At 36.6% G+C, this 22756-nt stretch overlaps 1 protein-coding gene and 1 long non-coding RNA gene across 2 annotated transcripts; both read left to right on the top strand.

The window, feature by feature from the left end:
- The first annotated feature begins 1955 nt into the window (after positions 1 to 1955).
- LOC148200177 (uncharacterized) lies at positions 1956 to 3260 on the top strand. Its single transcript, XM_088112860.1, has one exon. The coding sequence runs from the start codon at positions 1956 to 1958 to the stop codon at positions 3258 to 3260; it is 1305 nt and encodes a 434-aa protein (XP_087968986.1).
- Positions 3261 to 20359: 17099 nt separating this feature from the next.
- Positions 20360 to 21767, top strand: LOC148200176 (uncharacterized). Its single transcript, XR_015786399.1, has 3 exons — positions 20360 to 20780; positions 20923 to 21018; positions 21196 to 21767. It is a non-coding gene; the product is annotated as an uncharacterized LOC148200176 (long non-coding RNA).
- Positions 21768 to 22756: the final 989 nt, after the last annotated feature.

Raw genomic sequence — 22756 nt, 5'->3', positions numbered from 1 at the left:
CAAAAGAGTCATCAAAGGTCAAAGCTGAACATACCTGAGCGTGATTAATGTTTCCGAGTTTTAATGATTTTACTGCAGCTAGCCCTGTAGTCCAAAAATGTAGATTTATATGTCCAAAGAAAGATATTTGAGTCTAGTTTCCAGGAAATCAAGAATCAACTCAATTGGAGTTCGGTAGAGAGAGTAATGAGCAAAAGAGTCATCAAAGGTCAAAGCTGAACATACCTGAGCGTGATTAATGTTTCCGAGTTTTAATGATTTTACTGCAGCTAGCCCTGTAGTCCAAAAATTTAGATTTATATGTCCAAAGAAAGATATTTGAGTCTCGTTTCCAGGAAATCAAGAATCAACTCAATTGGAGTTCGGTAGAGAGAGTAATGAGCAAAAGAGTCATCAAAGGTCAAAGCTGAACATACCTGAGCGTGATTAATGTTTCCGAGTTTTAATGATTTTACTGCAGCTAGCCCTGTAGTCCAAAAATTTAGATTTATATGTCCAAAGAAAGATATTTGAGTGTAGTTTCCAGGAAATCAAGAATCAACTCAATTGGAGTTCGGTAGAGAGAGTAATGAGCAAAAGAGTCATCAAAGGTCAAAGCTGAACATACCTGAGCGTGATTAATGTTTCCGAGTTTTAATGATTTTACTGCAGCTAGCCCTGTAGTCCAAAAATTTAGATTTATATGTCCAAAGAAAAATATTTGAGTCTAGTTTCCAATAAAAAAAAGAAATGAACTCATTTGAAGTTATGTACAGAGAATTAGGAGTAAAATGACAAGCAAAGGTCAGTGTAGACAGCATTCAATTTTTACTCGTTGGGAATACTTATCTACACTCTTTGGCCAAGAGTGTGGGTAAGAGGGTATTGAGAATTCTCTTCCATTGTTGGAAGAGGAAAGAATGAATTATGAGAATGAGAGGACTGAAAGAGATTGAGGTTCGAGTGTGATGGTGAAACTGTGAGAGCAAGCGTTCTGTCATTTCCTTAGAATTCTTGTCGAATCGATGGTGTTCGTATTGCGATACGATAGTGTGTTGAGTCTCTGCGGAGACTGAGATTCGAGTGTCACCCTTTCCTCGTGCGCGGGGACTAGAGGGGGTTGAATGTCTCGCCCAATGACTTCGGCTCGTGTGAGTATAGTGCTCGGTGGGTGCGCCTAACCGAAGTTTTTACTCGTAATTCCTTGAGAGGTCGGGGAGATAGGTCTGAAGTTGCGATGGAGGACGGCTCGAATCGCCCTGTTTTGCGAAACAGGTTTGATACGACAAAAAATTCAAGGAAACAACAGAAGCTTGAGTAAATGATTGAGTTGTGAGCTTAATATTGTGATGTATTGTAATATTATGATCTTGATAGTCTGAGTGGTGATGGTCTGAGTTACGAGTTGAATATTGTGTTGTATTGTAAGGTTGTGACTAGGATAATCTAAGTTATGATATTTTGATATTTAAATTATATGCTATGTTAGGTTCCTCGTTACTCACCCTGAAATGTTGTGGTTGTGGTTTTCCACCTACGATGATCGTACTTGTACGGGAGTAGATGGCGTTGCAGATGAGGCAGAGATGAAGTAGCACGACGAGAGTTATGGGAATGACTATGGGGGACTTATCATGTTTTAAGTAATTTTATGTTTTTGAATATTGAATTTGATATTTGTAAGGTTTTAACTTTATGTTGTAAGACGCTTAAACTTTATGTTGTAAGACGCTTAAACTTTTGATGGTTTAGTTCCGCGATGTTAATTGAAAAAAAAAATTTGAAGTAAAAGTTTTGATTTCGTTATTTTTCTAGTGGCACCCTGATAAGGGGTGTTACATTTGGTATCAGAGCCTAGGTTTTAAAAAAAAAAAAAAATCTTTGGGGCTTTTGGGGAGTGAGTTCGACTAGTACGCTGACGTAATTTTGATATTGTTTGTGTGGTTATTTTTCCTTGCTTATCTTTTTCATTATAAATGAAAAGGATGTTGGGACGACCAAGAAATCCTACTCCAGTAGATGCTACTGCAGAGCTGGCGCAAGCAATGCGGCAGATTGCTCAGGTTTTGCAAGCACAACAGGCACAACAGGCTGAGCAGGCACCAAGGCCGAGAGTGGGTATGAACGACTTTTTACGTCACAGTCCTACAAAGTTCAATGGCAAGGCAACTCCAGATGAAGCAGATGACTGGATTTGTAACCTTGAGAAGATATTTGAAGCAATCGAGTGCACTGAGGGGCAGAAGTTAGTGTTTGCTACATATATGTTGGCAGGAGAAGCTGAGTACTGGTGGCGTGGGATGCGGTGGAGCATGGATACCCGAGGGGAAGTTGCTACTTGGGAAGACTTCAGAGCTAGATTCTTGGAGCGTTACTTTCCGGCTAGCGCTAAGCAGCAACGAGAGTCGCAGTTTTTGGCTCTTCAGCAGGGAAGTATGTCTGTTCAAGACTACAAGGAGAGATTTGAGTATTTGGCTCGTTTCTATACTCAGAATATGAGCGAGGATTGGAAGTGCAGAAGGTTTGAGCAAGGATTGCGCCACCATCTTTTGAAGGCACTTGTTCACTTGAAGATCAATGAATTTCCAGAGTTAGTGGAGCAGGCCACGATAGCTGAGAGGTTGGATGAGTCTGGGCGTGTGATGAGGAACCAGAAGGGAAGCTTTTCTTTGGGCAAGCCACAGAGGAAACCGTACGAGAGGCCACAACAATTTAGGCTGGGGTTGTTGAAGTGCTTTGAGTGTGGTGGAGATCACCTCCGAAGAAATTGTCAAAAGCTGAGTGACGTCAAGAAGGAGGCGCGAACGTGTTTCACATGTAATAAGCCTGGGCATATCTCTCTTTATTGCCCTCAGAAGAGGTCAACTGGTGGAACGCCTCAGAAGTCAGCTAATGGTGAAAAGCCGCAGGTTGCTGGCAGAGTGTTTGCCATGTCTAGAGTAGAAGCCGAGAAGTCAGGTAACCTCATACTTGATACTTGTTCCTTGTTTGGTAGAAATGTGCATGTTCTGTTTGATTCGGGTGCGACGCACTCGTTTATATCATTGTCGTGTGTTGAGAATCTTGGACTCTCTATGTTTGACTTGGGGTGCGAGCTTGTTGTCTCCACTCCAACATCCGGACAAGTTTCAACCAGTTCAATCTGCGTTGGGTGTCCGATCGAGGTGATGGGTCACAAGTCCAGAGTCAATTTGGTGTGCTTACCGCTGGAAGGTCTGGATGTGATCTTGGGGATGGATTGGTTAGCTGATAACCATGTTATGATTGATTGTGGACGTTAGAGAGTAGTCTTCCAAGAACCAGAGGGCATTAAAATGTCAACGTCAAAGGAAGTTGTTCAAGATCTCAAGAGTGGAGTTGTTTGCTTTATGTTGATAGTGAAAGAGCAGAAGAAGAGCATAGACGAGCAAATCAGTGGAATACCAGTAGTCGAGGAATATGCTGATGTTTTCCCTGAGGAGGTACCGGGTTTGCCACCGAGTCGTGAAGTGGACTTTGCAATAGATCTAATGCCGGGTACAGGGCCAATATCTGTAGCTCCATATCGTATGGCTCCAACAGAGTTAGCAGAGTTGAAGAAGCAGATTGAAGATCTGTTAGAGAAGAAGTTCATCAGACCAAGTGTGTCTCCATGGGGTGCGCCGATGTTGCTAGTGAAAAAGAAAGACGGAAGCTCAAGGTTATGTGTGGATTACCGGCAACTTAATAAAGTCACTATCAAGAACAAGTACCCGTTGCCAAGAATTGATGATTTGTTAGACCAGTTGAAAGGAGCTGGAGTGTTTTCAAAGATTGATCTACGGTCAGGATATCATCAAATTCTTGTCAAGCCTGATGATGTGCAGAAGACAGCGTTTCGTTCACGCTATGGGCACTATGAGTATGTTGTAATGTCTTTCGGTGTGACGAATGCTCCAGCTATATTCATGGATTACATGAATCGTATCTTTCGTTCTTGTTTGGATAAGTTGGTCGTTGTATTCATTGACGATATTCTTATATACTCAAAGAACCGAGAGGAACATGCTGAACATCTACGGGTAGCGTTGGAGATTTTGAGGGAGCATCAGTTGTATGGAAAGCTGTCGAAATGTGAGTTTTGGTTGGATGAAGTTCAATTCCTTGGTCATGTGATATCTGCTCAAGGAATATCAGTCGATCCAGCCAAGGTTGAAGCTGTGTTGAACTGGGAACGCCCTACATCGGTGACGGAGGTAAGGAGTTTTGTTGGACTAGCAGGTTACTATCGGAAATTTGTAGAGGGTTTCTCCAAGATAGTAGGTCCTCTGACTCAGTTGACGAGGAAGGACCAACCGTTTGTCTGGACTGATGAATGTGAAGCAAGCTTTGAAGATATGAAGAAAAGATTGACAACCGCACCAGTGCTAATTATTCCAGATATAGACAAGGCATTTGAGTTATATTGTGATGCATCATATCAAGGATTGGGATGCGTATTAATGCAAAATAGAAGACCAGTGGCATATGCTTCTCGCCAGTTGAGGATACACGAGCGGAATTATCCGACACATGACATTGAGTTAGCAGCTGTAGTGTTTGCATTGAAGACTTGGCGTCATTATTTGTTTGGAGCGAAGTTTCAGGTTTTCAGTGACCACAAAAGTTTGAAATACCTGTTTGATCAAAAAGAGTTGAACATGAGGCAGCGGAGGTGGATGGAATATCTGAAGGACTATGACTTTGAGTTGCTTTATCATCCAGGAAAGGCAAATGTCGTGGCGGATGCTCTGAGTAGAAAACGGATTCAGATGTCAGCTCTGATGATCAAAGAGTTAGAGCTGATAGAGAAGTTAAGGGACATGAATCTCGGTGTTATTTTGGGTCGGGATCACATGTGGTGTAGTCATCTCACAATTACGAGTAGTTTCTTGGAACAAGTGAAGTCAGAACAAGAAACTGATCCGGAGCTGCAACAAATTGTGGGGTTCTTAGGAACTGATCAAGCCAAAGATTTTGCTTTTTGCCGGAATGGTATTCTTCGATTTCGAGGAAGAGTGTGTGTACCGGCAACAACAGAGTTGCGAAAGTTGATATTGGAAGAAGGGCATAAGAGTAGTCTCAGTATACATCCAGGAATGACTAAGATGTATAAAGACCTAAAAGAATCTTTTTGGTGGAGCGGAATGAAGAAGGATGTTGCAGAGTTTGTAGCTTCCTGTTTGGTATGTCAGAAGGCAAAGATCGAACATCAAAGACCAGGTGGAATGTTACAGCAGCTGAATATTCCCCAGTGGAAATGGGACAGTATCTCGATGGACTTTGTAACTCACTTACCGAGGTCATCGAGGGGTCACGACTCCATATGGGTAATAGTTGATCGGTTGACGAAGAGCGCCCACTTTATATCCATCAATCAGAAGATGTCGATGGAGAAGTTAGTAGAGTTGTACATAAGAGAAATTGTAAGACTGCATGGTGTGCCAGATAACATTGTATCTGACCGGGATCCAAGGTTTACCTCGAGGTTCTGGCAACAGTTACAGGATGCTTTGGGTTCTCGGTTGAGCATGAGTTCAGCATATCATCCTCAAACAGATGGACAGACTGAAAGAACTATTCAGACATTAGAGGACTTGTTGAGGACTTGTGTTTTGGACCATCTTGGAGGTTGGAGTGAGATCTTACCATTAGTAGAGTTCACATATAACAACAGCTATCATTCTAGCATTGGGATGGCGCCTTTCGAAGCTTTGTATGGGCGAAGATGTCGAACTCCTCTTTGTTGGTTTCAAGATGGGGAAGCAATATCAGTAGGACCTGAGTTGTTGCAACAAACTACTGAAAAGGTGAAATTGATTCAAGAAAGAATGAGAGCAACACAAAGTAGGCAAAAGTCGTACGCTGATCGGAGAAGGAGGCCACTTGAGTTCAATGAAGGTGATCATGTGTTTTTACGCGTGACACCGATGGCAGGTGTGGGTAGGGCTATCAAGGCGAGGAAGTTGTCTCCTAAGTTTCTTGGTCCTTATGATATTCTTAGGCGGATTGGACCCGTAGCGTATGAGATAGCGTTGCCACCGCAGTTGGCAAACCTACATAACGTGTTTCACGTGTCTCAATTGAGGAAATACATTCCAGATCCTACTCATGTACTAGAAGTTGATGATATACAAGTTAATGAAGATCTTACAATCAAAGCTGGACCAATCAGAGTGTTGGAGGTGCAGACAAAAAATCTGAGGGGAAAGGAAATTCGCACAGTAAAGGTGTTGTGGAACGAGGAAACCCAAGAGATGACATGGGAGCTTGAAGAGTTTATGAGGAATGAGTACCCATTTCTGTTTGCGTAGTAGCCTTAATTTTCGAGGACGAAAATTTTTGGAGTAGGGGAGAATGTAAGACCCTAGAACCTCATGAACTTACCTAGTTGTAAAAAGTTTAAGTTATAATGTAAAAATAAAGTGTTGTCAGACTTGACATGGTTTACTATTTTAATTATAACTTTTTGTAGAAAATATGAATTTAGCTGATTCTTCTTTTATTGGATAGTAGACTCAAAGAGCTTCGATTTGAGTACTCATACGCGTATTTTCGACTTCGGTAAGGGGTTCAACCGAACTGTCAAAGTTGTGACAGATGTGCTGTCTGGGTGGATGGCGCCCGGCGCCGTTTTCTGTGGGGCGCCCGGCGCGAGAGTTGTCAGTTTTCGCGTTTTGGAATCTAAAACACGTGGGACTTACGTGGAAAGTTGGGGAATCTGTTCCAGATCCAACATTTCGGTCCTTTGGGCCAGAGAAGAGCATGGGATGATCCTCTTTTTCAATTTTGAGTGATTCTTTTTGGAGTGAAGGGCCATGGTTGTCCCTTGGGGCAGATTTGAATAAGAGAAAGGGGTGGGATCTGCACTTGGACTTAGGTGCTGAATTACAAAGAAGAAAGTGGTCCGTGAGAGAGTTTTCTAGAGGTCTTTGGAGCAAGGTGCTGCCTAGATTTGTAGTGAAGGATTCAAGGTGTCACAAGGAGGTCTTCAAGAGGTAAGGGGGTTTAACTTGGGATATAACATAGTGTATGATGGGTAGAAGGTAACCATATAAAGTTGTTTCATGCTTTCTTCCTTATGTGTTGAGATTAAATTTAACATGTTGAAGCATGTGTTTTCTTCTTGGTTGTGAGTTTTATGAGTTTTGAGTATAACATGAGTTTTGGATATAAAACGCAGAATCTAAAACTGAACTGTTGCGATTGTTCCCAGATTTATTTGAGACCCTTCTCGATATCCAAATTAGTCTTGTGAGTAGTAAAATTAAAGATAATTGAGTCTAGTTTCCAACAAAGAAAGCATCAACTCAATTTGAGTTTGGTAGAGAGAGTAATGAGCAAAACAGTAAGCAAAGGTCAAAACTGAGAAGACCAGAGAGTGGTGAACTTTTCCGCTTTTTAATAATTTTACTGCAGCTAGATCTGTAGTCCAAAAATGTAGATTTATATGTCCAAAGAAAGATATTTGAGTCTAGTTTCCAGGAAATCAAGAATCAACTCAATTGGAGTTCGGTAGAGAGAGTAATGAGCAAAAGAGTCATCAAAGGTCAAAGCTGAACATACCTGAGCGTGATTAATGTTTCCGACTTTTAATGATTTTACTGCAGCAAGATCTGTAGTCCAAAAATTTAGATTTATATGTCCAAAGAAAGATATTTGAGTCTAGTTTCCAGGAAATCAAGAATCAACTGAATTGGAGTTCGGTAGAGAGAGTAATGAGCAAAAGAGTCATCAAAGGTCAAAGCTGAACATACCTGAGCGTGATTAATGTTTCCGAGTTTTAATGATTTTACTGCAGCTAGTCCTGTAGTCCAAAAATTTAGATTTATATGTCCAAAGAAAGATATTTGAGTCTAGTTGCAAGGAAATCAAGAATCAACTCAATTGGAGTTCGGTAGAGAGAGTAATGAGCAAAAGAGTCATCAAAGGTCAAAGCTGAACATACCTGAGCGTGATTAATGTTTCCGAGTTTTAATGATTTTACTGCAGCTAGCCCTGTAGTCCAAAAATGTAGATTTATATGTCCAAAGAAAGATATTTGAGTCTAGTTTCCAGGAAATCAAGAATCAACTCAATTGGAGTTCGGTAGAGAGAGTAATGAGCAAAAGAGTCATCAAAGGTCAAAGCTGAACATACCTGAGCGTGATTAATGTTTCCGAGTTTTAATGATTTTACTGCAGCTAGCCCTGTAGTCCAAAAATTTAGATTTATATGTCCAAAGAAAGATATTTGAGTCTCGTTTCCAGGAAATCAAGAATCAACTCAATTGGAGTTCGGTAGAGAGAGTAATGAGCAAAAGAGTCATCAAAGGTCAAAGCTGAACATACCTGAGCGTGATTAATGTTTCCGAGTTTTAATGATTTTACTGCAGCTAGCCCTGTAGTCCAAAAATTTAGATTTATATGTCCAAAGAAAGATATTTGAGTGTAGTTTCCAGGAAATCAAGAATCAACTCAATTGGAGTTCGGTAGAGAGAGTAATGAGCAAAAGAGTCATCAAAGGTCAAAGCTGAACATACCTGAGCGTGATTAATGTTTCCGAGTTTTAATGATTTTACTGCAGCTAGCCCTGTAGTCCAAAAATTTAGATTTATATGTCCAAAGAAAAATATTTGAGTCTAGTTTCCAATAAAAAAAAGAAATGAACTCATTTGAAGTTATGTACAGAGAATTAGGAGTAAAATGACAAGCAAAGGTCAGTGTAGACAGCATTCAATTTTTACTCGTTGGGAATACTTATCTACACTCTTTGGCCAAGAGTGTGGGTAAGAGGGTATTGAGAATTCTCTTCCATTGTTGGAAGAGGAAAGAATGAATTATGAGAATGAGAGGACTGAAAGAGATTGAGGTTCGAGTGTGATGGTGAAACTGTGAGAGCAAGCGTTCTGTCATTTCCTTAGAATTCTTGTCGAATCGATGGTGTTCGTATTGCGATACGATAGTGTGTTGAGTCTCTGCGGAGACTGAGATTCGAGTGTCACCCTTTCCTCGTGCGCGGGGACTAGAGGGGGTTGAATGTCTCGCCCAATGACTTCGGCTCGTGTGAGTATAGTGCTCGGTGGGTGCGCCTAACCGAAGTTTTTACTCGTAATTCCTTGAGAGGTCGGGGAGATAGGTCTGAAGTTGCGATGGAGGACGGCTCGAATCGCCCTGTTTTGCGAAACAGGTTTGATACGACAAAAAATTCAAGGAAACAACAGAAGCTTGAGTAAATGATTGAGTTGTGAGCTTAATATTGTGATGTATTGTAATATTATGATCTTGATAGTCTGAGTGGTGATGGTCTGAGTTACGAGTTGAATATTGTGTTGTATTGTAAGGTTGTGACTAGGATAATCTAAGTTATGATATTTTGATATTTAAATTATATGCTATGTTAGGTTCCTCGTTACTCACCCTGAAATGTTGTGGTTGTGGTTTTCCACCTACGATGATCGTACTTGTACGGGAGTAGATGGCGTTGCAGATGAGGCAGAGATGAAGTAGCACGACGAGAGTTATGGGAATGACTATGGGGGACTTATCATGTTTTAAGTAATTTTATGTTTTTGAATATTGAATTTGATATTTGTAAGGTTTTAACTTTATGTTGTAAGACGCTTAAACTTTATGTTGTAAGACGCTTAAACTTTTGATGGTTTAGTTCCGCGATGTTAATTGAAAAAAAAAAATTTGGCGTAAAAGTTTTGATTTCGTTATTTTTCTAGTGGCACCCTGATAAGGGGTGTTACATTATATATGCTTCGTTTAGTAAAAATCGAAGCGTATAAAACGTGGTGGCATATCCGTAATTATTGAAACAGTATATGCCTCGGTTCATATAAGAATCGATGCCTATAGGGTGTACCGCCTCGGTTACATGTCATATGAGACATATAAATTTTTTGAAAAAGATTTATGCCTCGGTTCTGTGAATAACCGAGTCATAAAACTCTGCAAATACTGATACATTCTGCAAAATGTCATAAAAAGTGGTAGACTTTTTGCCTCGCCTGTATACCTCGGTTGGAGAACCGGTGCGGATAGGCGAAAATAACCGATGTTGTTTCCCTTTACTACAATAGTGGCTCCTGTGATTTTTTCTGTTAAAAATAATGATTCCAAGGAGTGGTTCAAAAAAATTTCAACAAAAAGAATAACCACAACTATCAAAACCAAAAATGACAAAGTTCATAGTCAATATACACAAATTAATAGTCAAGAAGAGATTTACATGGAGTAACCTCCCAAATTTGTTGCTCAGGGAAGTCTTTTGGGTTGGTATCTTGCAAATCATTAACAATTTGGTATCACTTGAGTGCAAAAGTAGATATTTTCATTAAGTTTTTATGGATTAAATTAGTAACAAACTTGATATATATTATGCACTAGCTTGAGCGAGAGTGTTAGATATATCATCTTTACTTTATATTTATCTTTTATCTTGTAGTTTGTTATTATTATAAATTCAACATAAGAAAATTAATCTCATACATAATTTTCATTATATTCATAGTTCACAATTCATTGTGTATAAAATGTCAAAAATTGAACCACATTTGTTGAATTTTTTACTTTTCAGGTAGAGTTGTAAAAATATATCACTATTAATTAAGAAAACAAATGATTTATTGATCACTACAATCTTCTAATACAAACTTAATTATTATGCTAATTGTGACATCCCAATTATATAGAAAAACACATATAATAAAGACGTCATCATGCATAATATAGGAAAGCAGTCAAGAGTAATTATGATTACAATCATCCTTAAAATAGCTTCAGAATTTAAACTTTAACTAAAGATGTCTAAACTGGAAACTTAAAGAGGAAAAGTAGTTCAAAATATCATCAAATGACTAAGAAACCCCTAGGAAGCCTAAATTACAGCATTGTCGTCTTCTTTCAAAGTTGTCTCCAAAGAAACCTCCTCGCCTTCTGCTCCCATCCAAGTGGATGATCATCGCAAAAGGAATCATACACAAACAAGCAAGGGTGAGCTAGGTATAAAAAAAAACATGTTATACAGTCACACACAGCATGCATAGTTCACTCAAAACATGATAAATGACATTACAAGACTTGTTGCATTATAAACCGACTCATCCGGACTAGAATGATTGCCGAGCTATGGCGGGTTATGCACTCGTGGTGGCTTCTACTGCTTTGCAAAGCCAATGGGTTCCACCCTACCACACTCACGAGGTTAGTCCGTTCCGCGCCTTGGAGCATACTGGAAGCCTCCAAGACTAGGACATCCTACTACTACTCACCACATGATTCAATACTCTCTACTTGAGAATGATTGATCATTGTAGTTTCAGGAAAACCCCCAAGACTGAGCTGCCATGCAATCATTCTACACACTACTAAAGCACCACCATATATCCTCTCCTTGAGGATCATGGAATTACGTTCATGAACCATACTTGTTACACTTACATCAATCACAATTTTGTTTCATACATACTTCCAAACTATAATTCACAAACAATACAACATACCCTCGATCATGTTGCAAAATCAAGCCACCAAAATCAGGTATATAGACATACATACACCCTGGCAATCAAACAACATCAAACAGATGAGGAAAAATGTGAAACTCACTGAACCAGGTCGCACAGCGCACCAGGGTGCAAGGCAAGACAGCAAAAATTCGCACAGCGCACCACCCTTGGTGCGCTGAGCAAATTTTCCTGACGGGTGAGCCTTTCAGCAAAAATTCGCATAGCGTAGAGGGTGTGCTATGTGACTCTGCATAATCAGCAGAACGAAATTCTACAAATTTCAAGCACTCAACACCCCAGAACTCGTTCTAGACCTCTTCCTTAACTTCTAATGATCCTAGATCATAGTAGAAGCCTAATCAAACTTGTCTATTTGATTATAAACATTGTTAACATGATTCTAAAGTGATCAATACCCAACTTTTAACTTAAAACTCCGATTTCATTAACCCAAGAACCCAATTTGAATTCTACCATTTTGAACATGACTTTACTCAGTTTTATGACCCTAACCAGTTCTAATTGACTCATCCAAGCTAGCCAAACTGCCCAATTGCACTCAAGACCACCTATGCTCAAATTTAGACCTCAGTTCCTCTCAAAAGACCTAAAACAATACTCTAGTAACTGTTTACTCATCTAACAAGGCTAACGCATGATTTCCACCTCAAACACTCCTTATTAACCCAATTGGTCATCGGAGAAGAATCCAATGTCTGAACGCTTTAGACTCACCATCGACGCCAGCACATATGACTAGTCACAACTGATTGGATCAGACCAGGGCTACTCTATGATCAAGGATGTGCCAACTCAGGATTTTAAGATTCCTCTATCCTACCAACAAAGTACTCTCAACAAGTCACAATTGATTTATCTAAGTCATCCAAACTGTCCTATGGTGTTCTAGACTCCAATTGCCCAATTTGAATACCTCACTTCCCCTCACAGTAACCTAAAACAGTACATGTGCACCTACGTACTATCCATATTAACGATATTACAGAATTCTTACTCCAAACCTCTCCAACAAAATCAAGTACAGCCAACAAACTCATCCAAGTCAAATAATAATCAGCACACCATGGTTACACAAATTTCACATTTTCAACAAATGCAACTCAACATGCTCACCACCAAAAATATAGTATAACAGTAAGAAAATTCACAATTTATCAAACATGCACATCATACAGCTCCTAAAAAAATTATAACTAGCTCCCCTTACCTGGGTTTCTCCAAACACAACTAATTGAAACTGCCCTAACAGTACCCTTCACAACACGTGAACTCAACCTGACCCTACAAACCACCAAAGTGGCAGCTCTTAAAGCTTGATTTGGCAGAAAATATGAAGACGAAACCCCACTAGTAACATGCAACCAGTAATGTTGCTTGCCCTAGGCTCCAGAAACAACGAAGGAAAGGGGAAAAATCACTTATCGGTCCAAACGAAAATATGATCGAGTCAAAAGGAGGCATTCAGTGTGGTGAATGCCTGAGCACATTCAAATCCAAGATTGAATGGTTCAGTGAATGGAAATTTTTAGAGAGAAGACAAAGAGAATTTAGGGCAAAAAAATTTTAGAGAGAGAGAGCTCAAGCAACTGAATCAGACTTCTGAGAAGTCTTTCCTAAGACTAAGTTGTCCTTGGTTTGATGGGTCAGACTGCCTTACATAAGGCCCAATGACTCCTTTATATTTTTTTTTACAGGCCCTCACACTAATTTTATTAATAATTAATACATTATTATGCACATAATTTTTAAAATATCCTCAATTATCAGGTCAATAATTTTGAAAAGAAAAATTTCTCAGATTAATAATTTTGTGGCTTTATTTTCAAAAAAGAAATCATGTAAAATTATTTAATGATTGTCTATTGATCATGGGTTAAATATGTTTTTAGTCCCTTAACTATTAAGCGGAATTTGTTTTTAGTCCATCTTTCAAAGTAAGGTACATTTTAGTCCTCCTCCTTCAAAAAACCTTAATTTTTGGTCCTCCAAAACTAACAGTGGAAGGATAAAAAATTAACATTTTTTTAAATAGAAGGACTAAAATGTATCTTACTTTGAAAGAGGAACTAAAAAAAATTCGCTTAATAGTTAGGGACTAAAAACATATTTAACTCATTGATGCGACAAAAGGTGCAGAACATACCCTTAGCATGATTTAACTCATCGGGAATCTTTCAACTCACTCATATTTACTTAATATCTTTTTTATTTAAATTAGTTTTTGAGAAATAATTCTTTTTTTTAAAATATCTTTCAATTTTAGAAATTAATTATTATTTTATAATTAAGAAATCAAAATTAAAATATTGTTAAATATTTTATATTCTGTTACATTTTGTAATATATATATATATATATATATAATAACAAATTTCTTCGTATAACATATATTTTTTATTTATAATTTATTTCATATCTCTCATATCTTCGTAATCCTAAAAATTTCCAACATCCATAATATTCTATATTTTAACTATTTAAAATATATTGTAATTATATGAATTTTAAAAATTTCCAATTAAGTCTCATCAAAATTCTCGTATCAAAATTATCAAAATGCGAACTCGTACTTAAACAAATATATATTACAATAGATTTTAAACAAAATTAATAAAATAAAAAAATTGTATTAATAATATATATATTTATATGTTTTCTAAATCTAATAATAGTTAAAACATGGTTTAATGTTTCCGTAGGTCTCTATTTTGGTCATGAATTTCAAATAGGTTCTCTTTCTTTTCGGCGTATCAATTGAGTCCTTGTTTTCGTAAAATTAAATCAATTACAGGTATGCCGTTAAATTGGACAAACGGCCGTTACAGTATTGGTTACGTGACATGATCATTGCAGTTACTAAGCAGACGTGACATTTAAAAGCATTTTTGTATTAAATAAAGAAGAAGGAACATAGGTATAATCACTTTTGGGTAAGGGCATACTAGGAAAATTGAAAAACTTTAAGGACAACCCCCTTTAATTGAGAAATGCAACTGAGATTGGGGAAACAAATTGGGGGTTCTTACTAGTAGGGTTCGCGTGAGGGAAAAAATCCCATTCTTTCTTTGATTCGAAGCGCCAGTGTTCGTGGGTGAAGATTATGTAGTTGGAAGTGGGAGGGTGTGCGTTCTTTCTTTGATTCGAAGTGATGGATAATGAAGTGCAGAAGTCGCATTCTTGTTCATCTTCAACATGCAATGGGTGGCGGAATCAAAACTCTGATTTCGTTTTTCGTGGTGGTGGAGTATCTACGATTGATGGTGTATCACCCCTTTGCCTGTGTGGAGAGAAAACAGTGGTAAGAACAGCTAGAACTGCTAAGAACAGAGGGAAGCAATTCTGGAGCTGGTCGTCCTCCCTCGTCTACCGCTCGTCCAACTACCTACCTGCTCACGACCGTTCGGTCTGGTCGTCCACCCTCCTCTATCGCTCGTCCAACTACCTCCCTGTTCCCGACCGTTCGGTCTGGTCGTCCTCCCTCTACCGTTCGGTCACATAGCTCCCCACCTTCTACCGTTCGGTCTGGTCGTCATCCCTCGTCTACCGCTCGTCCAACTACCTCCCTGCTCACGATCGTTCGGTCTGGTCGTCCACCCTCCTCTATCGCTCGTCCAACTACCTCCCTGTTCCCGACCGTTCGGTCTGGTCGTCCTCCCTCTACCGTTCGGTCACATAGCTCCCCACCTTCTACCGTTCGGTCCCCCTCTCTCTCCCTCCTACACCTTCTTCTCTTGTACACTTTCCAGCCCCTAACATGTGCTCCCTGCCTTCCAACGTTCGACCTTTACGATCGATACTGTTCAGCCTCACTTCCCTCCTACCTTTCTTCTCCTTCTCATTACCTCCCACCTTATACCCTAACATATACAGTATCAGATATAAGACCTGCAAAAATTTCTAAACATAATTGTGCCCACCAAACTATTAAAAAACAGTACTTATGCTTTAGTGATACAACAATGGAAATACAGTTCCTGGTCATTGTAATTTATAAGACGTCAAAGAAGGAAATTCTAATATATTTAAAACATTGTAATACATCCAAAACCATACATAGTTGGCATCATTGTCATTCATTAAATTACATAGCAGTAAAACCATAAACATTGTTCCTTAGACTATTTTATAATAAGATCCTTAAACTTGGCATCATTGTCATTTATACACACATCTATAGTTGAGCTTCCTGGTCATTCATACACACTTCAGATAACTGTGATGATGGCATGATTGGTTCTTGGGTTGCTTTGGGGACCACCACCGAATATTGTAGTTTCTCATCAATAAAGGACCCACACCTGACCTACCGAGACACGAACCCCTGCATGCACTTTGCCGCTTCCAACTACTTCTTCTTCACCGAAGAACCTTGCCGCTTCAACTCGAACAAAGATCTCGATTTTTCTTCCCTCACGCGAACCCTAATAATAAAAACCCCCAATTTGTTTCCCCAATCTCAATTGCATTCCTCAATTAAAACGTCTTGCCCTTTAATTTTTTCTTTTTTCCAAGTATACCCTTACCTAAAAGGGATTATACTTCTGTTCCTTCTTCTTTATTTCATACAAAAATGCTTTTAAATGTCATTGTTCCTTCTTCTTTATTTAATACAAAAATGCTTTTAAATGCCACGTCTGCTTAGTAACTGCAATAACCATGCCACGTAACCAATACTGTAACGACCGTTTGTCCAATTTAACGGCAGACCTATAATTGATTTAATTTTACAAAAACAAGGATTCAATTGATACGCCGAAAAGAAAGATGACCTATTTGAAATTCATGACCAAAATAGGGACCTACGGAGACATTAAACCTTAAAACATTAATGAATCTTAGCTACTAATCTTTAGTTTCTAATTTAGGAACCAAATGTATAGAAATAAATTCAGCAACTATGTTGAAACCAATTTAACTAATTATATTAAAACCAAATTAGGAACCAAATGTATAGAAATCAATTTAGCAACGTTATACTATATATATATATATATATATATATATATATATATATATATATATATATATATATATATATATATATATATATATATATAAACCAATTTAAGAACCAAATATATAAAGATCAAAAGATATTCACTATAAAATAATGAAAATTTGTTTCTAAATATTTTGCACTTCGTTGTTTGTCTACAAAATCTTTCATATTTTATACTTATTTGTAAATTTGATTTCATTAATGTTAAAATAAATTATCAATAACTAAAATTTATTTTTATTATAATTTAAATTATTGATTACAATATTTAATAATAAATTGAGCAATCTTCTTTATAAAATGTTTAATTTTCTCAAATTAAATTAAATTAAATTCATATTTTACTGTTGCAAAAATAACGGTAATATATTTAAAAACATTTATGTATATTACTTAAACCTCCAAAATTATTTAGGGAGTGGAAGTGTCCTCCTATTCCAAACTAAATTTACTTTATTTTTTTTATATTTAAACCGTGAGACTTCAAATTAAAAAGTTTAATATTCAATTATTGAAAATTTTTCTTTCAGGCACGAAAGAAAAATAACATAACAAAATTAATTTCAATTATTAAATTAATACACAATAAATCAATAAAATAATCAATAATCAATAATATATACAAATCACAACCAAACACACAATTAGTTTTTAATATAATACTATATTATTCAAAACCAAATCAAAATAACATTGAAACTGAAAGAATCCAAGAACCTGACAAAGATCAAATACTTCCTCTTATTCTACCTAAGAAAGAAAATATATGATTATCAAATTAAAAAAAACAAACTTTAGACAATAAGATTATTGGGAGAGAGGAGGGTTGTGAGAATTATTGGCAAGAACAACTTCGTCATTGGAAAAAAAAGGAGATGAAAGAGATAGAGGAATAGACACTGCAAAAGCAGAATTATCGACGAACACGACGTGATACAGAACCACGTGATCGACGAGTAAATACAGAACCACAATCAAAAGTCGAGCCTTTTACTATCGCCTTTAAACACTTCTCATTATGGCAAGTTTCCTTATAAGCAGCAGCATAATTTCGATTTTCCAAAAATATACCAATGCGAGTCTTTTTAAAATAAGTTTCGTCTTCATCTTCATCTTCGTGGAAGAAACTCCTTTCTTGATGCAATTTCAAAAAGTAAGGATCAATGATAAGGAAATACCATTTCTGTGAAACACCCTTGAATCGCGTGAGAATCTTCGCAGGAAGCCATGATAGAATTTCTTGTATGAGTTCATCAGGGAGATGTATATGTATTTTAGCAGAAGAGAATTTCGCTGGAGACTGGGGTGGTGAAGCCACAGGAGAGCGGGATAATTCTAATGACATTTTTAAAAATGTCTTCGCATTAGTATTTTCCTTATTGGCGGTCATGTAGTCTCCTCTCCGAAAAGAGGAGAAGCTCTTATGCAGATGAGCTGTGGCCAATTCTATGTGAAGTGCTGCCAGCTCATTATCATCCATCTTCATTGTTTCTGAATATTCTGAATAAAAAAAATAAAAGAAAGAGTAAAAGAAACAAACAAAAACAAGATTGAGAAGTAATTAACAAATATTTAATATAAAAAAGAATCAAAATTTCAAATTAAAAACATATAAATGGATTCAGATTTATATTTATTCGTATTCAATCATACAATTTCTATTTATTCGTATTCAATCATACAATTTCTATTTATTCGTATTCAATCATACAATTTCAATCATTCAATCATAAAATATTTATTCGTATTAAAAACATTCCAAAAATTCATATTTATTCGTATTCAATCATACAATTTCTACATCCGATCCATGTATATCCATGCATTTAATCCATATATTCATGGATTCAGATTAATCCAAACATATACATGCATTAACAATGGAAAAGAAAAATGGAATCACGAACAGAGAAAGAAAGCACCAACCTTAGTGCAAAAACGCGCGAGTGAAACGAGATTCAACCACAAACACTATTGTCCCTGCTTGCGAGCCCGTCAATACAGAGAAAAGAGTGCACAGATGGTGAGGGAGACACAAAGAGGGAGAGGTGCAACGAGGGAGACACAAAGAGCGAGAGAGGGAGTTGAAGGAATATGCGAAAATCGGGTTTCAGGAGGTGCGAGAGAGTATGGGTTTCGGGAGTGTAGGGTTTGCCTTTTAAAATTTGAGAAAGAATCTCAAGTCAAAGATTCTTTTTGTTATTTCTGTTTTCTGTGCAGGTGCGCAGATATTCAAGGTGATTAAACTAACAAAAATAATCCAAGATAAAAAGGACAAAGATATTTTTCAATGATGATTAAATATGGATATCTTCTATTTTTACTAGTTTCACTATAGTATATTTCTATCTTCAAAAGTGTTAAACTGAAAAACTTAGAAAAATATAGAAATTTTTTTTAAAAATATAATAACTTTTATAAAATGAAAATTAAATAATTACTTTTTATATTATAAAATGCAAACTTAAACACTAAAATAATTAAGTAAATATGATTTTAGCTAATTTTACTCTTAGTCAAATTTATTCGATTCTTATAATTTATATTATAAATTTTAAAATCATGTTTTTTATCCTTGAAAATGGGGACACATAACAAAAATGCATGTAGATAAATATGTTCTCACATGTATGGTTTCTGTATTCTAGTCCTTCCTTAATTTTTATTTAATACTTCAAAATATGAAAAATAATAAAAATTTATATTAAATATTAATGTTAAAATTGTTGTATTTTGTGCTCAATTATTTTAAAATAGTGTTTCAGACTCTTGGTAAAGTCTTTGTTACTAGAGAGAATAGATCGCAATTTTGACACATGGATCATAAATTCAATTTGACATTGATTAATATATAAGAATGAAACAATTTTTTCAAAATTGCAAAAAGGTATTGAGAAAAGATGGTCTCGATCTCCAAAATTTTGCTTTTAACAATACTTTTTGCTTTCCAATTGAAAGAGAGGGTGGAATTGTAGTTTCGGAAGGAGAAGATTTGCTTTTTCCTCCTGCCAAAGTAGAAGTTTTAATCTACAATTTTATAGCTTCCAAGAACTTGACTGTTCATTGCAAAGACAAGCACCATCATCTTAGGATTCAAGTATTTAGTATTAAACCTAATTTCTTTGTAAGGATTACTTTGTATTTTTATAGGTTTTCGTGAAAAGGAGGAAGTTAATCTTTTGACATTTATGATCAAGATAGAGATGATAGTAGTAAATGTGTATGGAAAATATTAGAGAGTGGACTGTGTATTCACTATTCTAAGAATGATGAGTGTTATGCATGGAAATATTAGAAAGTACCTCTGGTAGTTTATGAAATTGAAGATGGTTTTTTTTATCAAATTTGAAGAGGTAGTTTATGAGATTTTACTATTTTATTCCTTTTACTTTTATTTATCTTATTTTTTTACTTAATATCTATTTTGATTTTTATATTCGTCATTTTTATTCAAAGTGGTCTTTGAAATTTTTTTTGACATTCAACGTGATAATCTTTTTTGTTTAACAACTTCTAAGTGGTTAACTTTGTTTACCTTAAGGTAGATTCCTAATACAGCTCTTCTACACAATTTCAAAGCGTAAAATAGCTGTATTTACATAATGAAGAGTTCAATCAACGATTAATGTGGGTAAAATGTAATGTCTTACAATCAATAGATTAGTGAAAATATAAAGAACAAAAATAATGGGCTGGGCCAACAGGCCCAATAGCTCTTTTTCCTCATAAAGTGAAGAGATACTCCTTCCACCACCACTGCTTTCTTCTTGTATCTCTCCAACTTATTTTTTTTTCCAAAAATATTCTTAGGTAAAATTTTTACCTATCACTTTTTATACTTTTAATTAAAAACCTTAATTCCCACTTCACTTTTATTAAAAACCCTAATTTCCATTTCCGTCACCCACCCTTACACCCCCCTCCCCTCTTCTCCTTCTCTTTCTCATTTTCATTTTCGTCACCCACCCTTCCATTTCCGTCACCTATCAACAAATTTTCGTCACCCATCAACAGATTTCTGTCACCCATCAACAGTTGGCTCTTGAAGCTGCAATACAAGGACTTGTCCTTCTTAAGAACATCGGTTCTGTTTGCCTATCTCCCAACAGAGTCATCGTACCGTGGCTGTCGTTGGGCCCAATTCCAAGGCTACTGTTACAATGATTGGCACACACGCAGGTGTGAAAACAACCGTATCCAATTTGATGCCTGGGATGACATTGTTCTCTTCAATTTATTACATTTTGGTTTGCTAAAGATTTTCATGACAACTTCCCTTATCTTGATTAGGTTTGTTAAACCAGACACAAAATCTCATACAAGTTTGAATTTGATAAGTTTTGTTACCATTTTTTAGTGCACTCTTCCGCTAATTCAAATTCAACAAATATTTAATAAATTAATACCTTTGTGCGCTTTACCTCAAATGCAGGTGATCAAAGAGGCTATGAGATTTTACAGTGTATCTCCATTAGTTGCAAGAGAAACATCAAATGAAGTGGAGATTGAAGTTTATCTTCTCCCAAAGGTTCATAAAATATTCATTTTATTTTTCAAATTCATTTCTTTTTCTTTTCCGAAAAGTGTTTAATGAAAAGTTAGTCTTGTTATGAACACATATAAACTGTTTTGTTTTGATATGCATTCTTTTCACAAATCTCAGTCATAGAATTAACTGTTTTATCTGTGCCACTGTTGAATCTAGTTTGGTATAAGTAGAGGACTTGGGTGTGGTTAGCACTTGGAGTTGTGGCAAAAGATCCCAAGGACTTTCCAGAGCCAGAAAAGTTCAAACCAGAGAGGTTTGACCCCAACTGTGAAGAAATGAAACGAAGGCATCCTTATGCTTTTATACCATTTGGAATTGGTCCTCGGGCATGCATTGGTAAACAATTTTCCCTACAAGAGATCAAACTTTCTCTCATTCATTTATATCGAAAATACTTGTTTCGGCATTCATCCAATATGGAAAACCCCTTGGAACTTCAGTATGGGATAGTTCTCAACTTCAAGCATGGGGTCAAGCTCAGAGCCATAAAAAGAACATAAAGTTGCTAAGCAAACCGATAAGATCAATCAAATACTCTACACTGTAGAGTTCAGATGATTTTATTATCTTATAAATGTTAAAGTTTGCTAAAAACCAAATATTAGCAAATATGTTACCTTACGTCGAATTTCACCCTATAGCTTGTCTAATAGAATACCTGAAACATGTTATGAAGTTTATCGAAATTCCATATTTTAATAAATATCGGCTGGGCACCCTTCCTATAAGATTCTGGATGGCATGGAAAATATTCTTTAACAAAAATTAGAGGACAGTGAGTAATATCAATACCCATAAATGAACAATTGTACAAATGGAGACCCCTCATAAGTATTATCAAACATAAGCTACTTCTACCTAGCTAATGCAATTTAAATTGCATGGAACAACAAGATGTTGAACTTCTTGGGAAAAATAATGACAAAATACACAAAAATGTTGAGCTTCCACCACATTCTCATACCATGTGAATTGAGCAATTTCCCTTTCATCAGGCAAAACAGGACTGGTGTTCTTAAGAAGGACAATTCCTTGTGTTGCAGTTTCAAGAGCTAACTGTCGATGGGTGACGGAAATGGGAGGGTGGGTGACGGAAATTGAAAAGAGAAGGAGAAGAGTGAAAGGGAGAGGTGGTGAGTGTGTGACGGAAATGAAAAAGAGAAGAAGAGGGGGTGGATATGCTGTGGGTGCTGGAACATGGGTAAAAAATTGAAGTTTTTAATTAAAAGTATAAAAAGTGACGGGTAAAAGTAAAAAACCAAAAATTAATTTAAGGATATTTTTGAAAAAAGATAAATTGGAAAGGTAGAAGAAGAATGTTGTGGATTGTGGTGGTGGAGGGAGCATCTCTACAGAGGGTGTTGCTCCCTCCACCACCCCAAGTTCTCCTGCACCTCTCCATTATTTTCTTTTATTCCAAAAATACTTTACACCTCCCCACTATTTTCTATTATTCCAAAATTACCCTACACCTCCCCACTATATTCAATAATCTTTCTCTTTCTCTCTCCACATTAATGGACATTCATATGGTTCAGATTTAAACTTGTGATATATTGTAAAATTGGGAGTTGCTCCCTCCACCTCCACACATCTCTTCCTCCACTTCCCCAATTTTCTAAAATGCCAATTATATCCTTCTAAAATGACAATTATATCCTCAAAAGTTAAAATTTTTTATTTTTATTATTTTAATATTTTAATTTATTTAAAACTT

This window comes from Vigna umbellata, chromosome 4 (assembly GCF_029865625.1).
Source record: "Vigna umbellata cultivar VRB3 chromosome 4, Vumbellata_1.0, whole genome shotgun sequence".
Taxonomy (NCBI): Eukaryota; Viridiplantae; Streptophyta; class Magnoliopsida; order Fabales; family Fabaceae; genus Vigna; species Vigna umbellata.
Note: the sequence above shows the minus strand (reverse complement) of the source record. Positions and strands in the feature narration are given on the sequence as shown.

Excerpts from the sequence above, each read along its gene's own strand:
- LOC148200177 (XM_088112860.1), top strand. The coding sequence starts at position 1,956 with ATGAAAAGGATGTTGGGACGACCAAGAAATCCTACTCCAGTAGATGCT.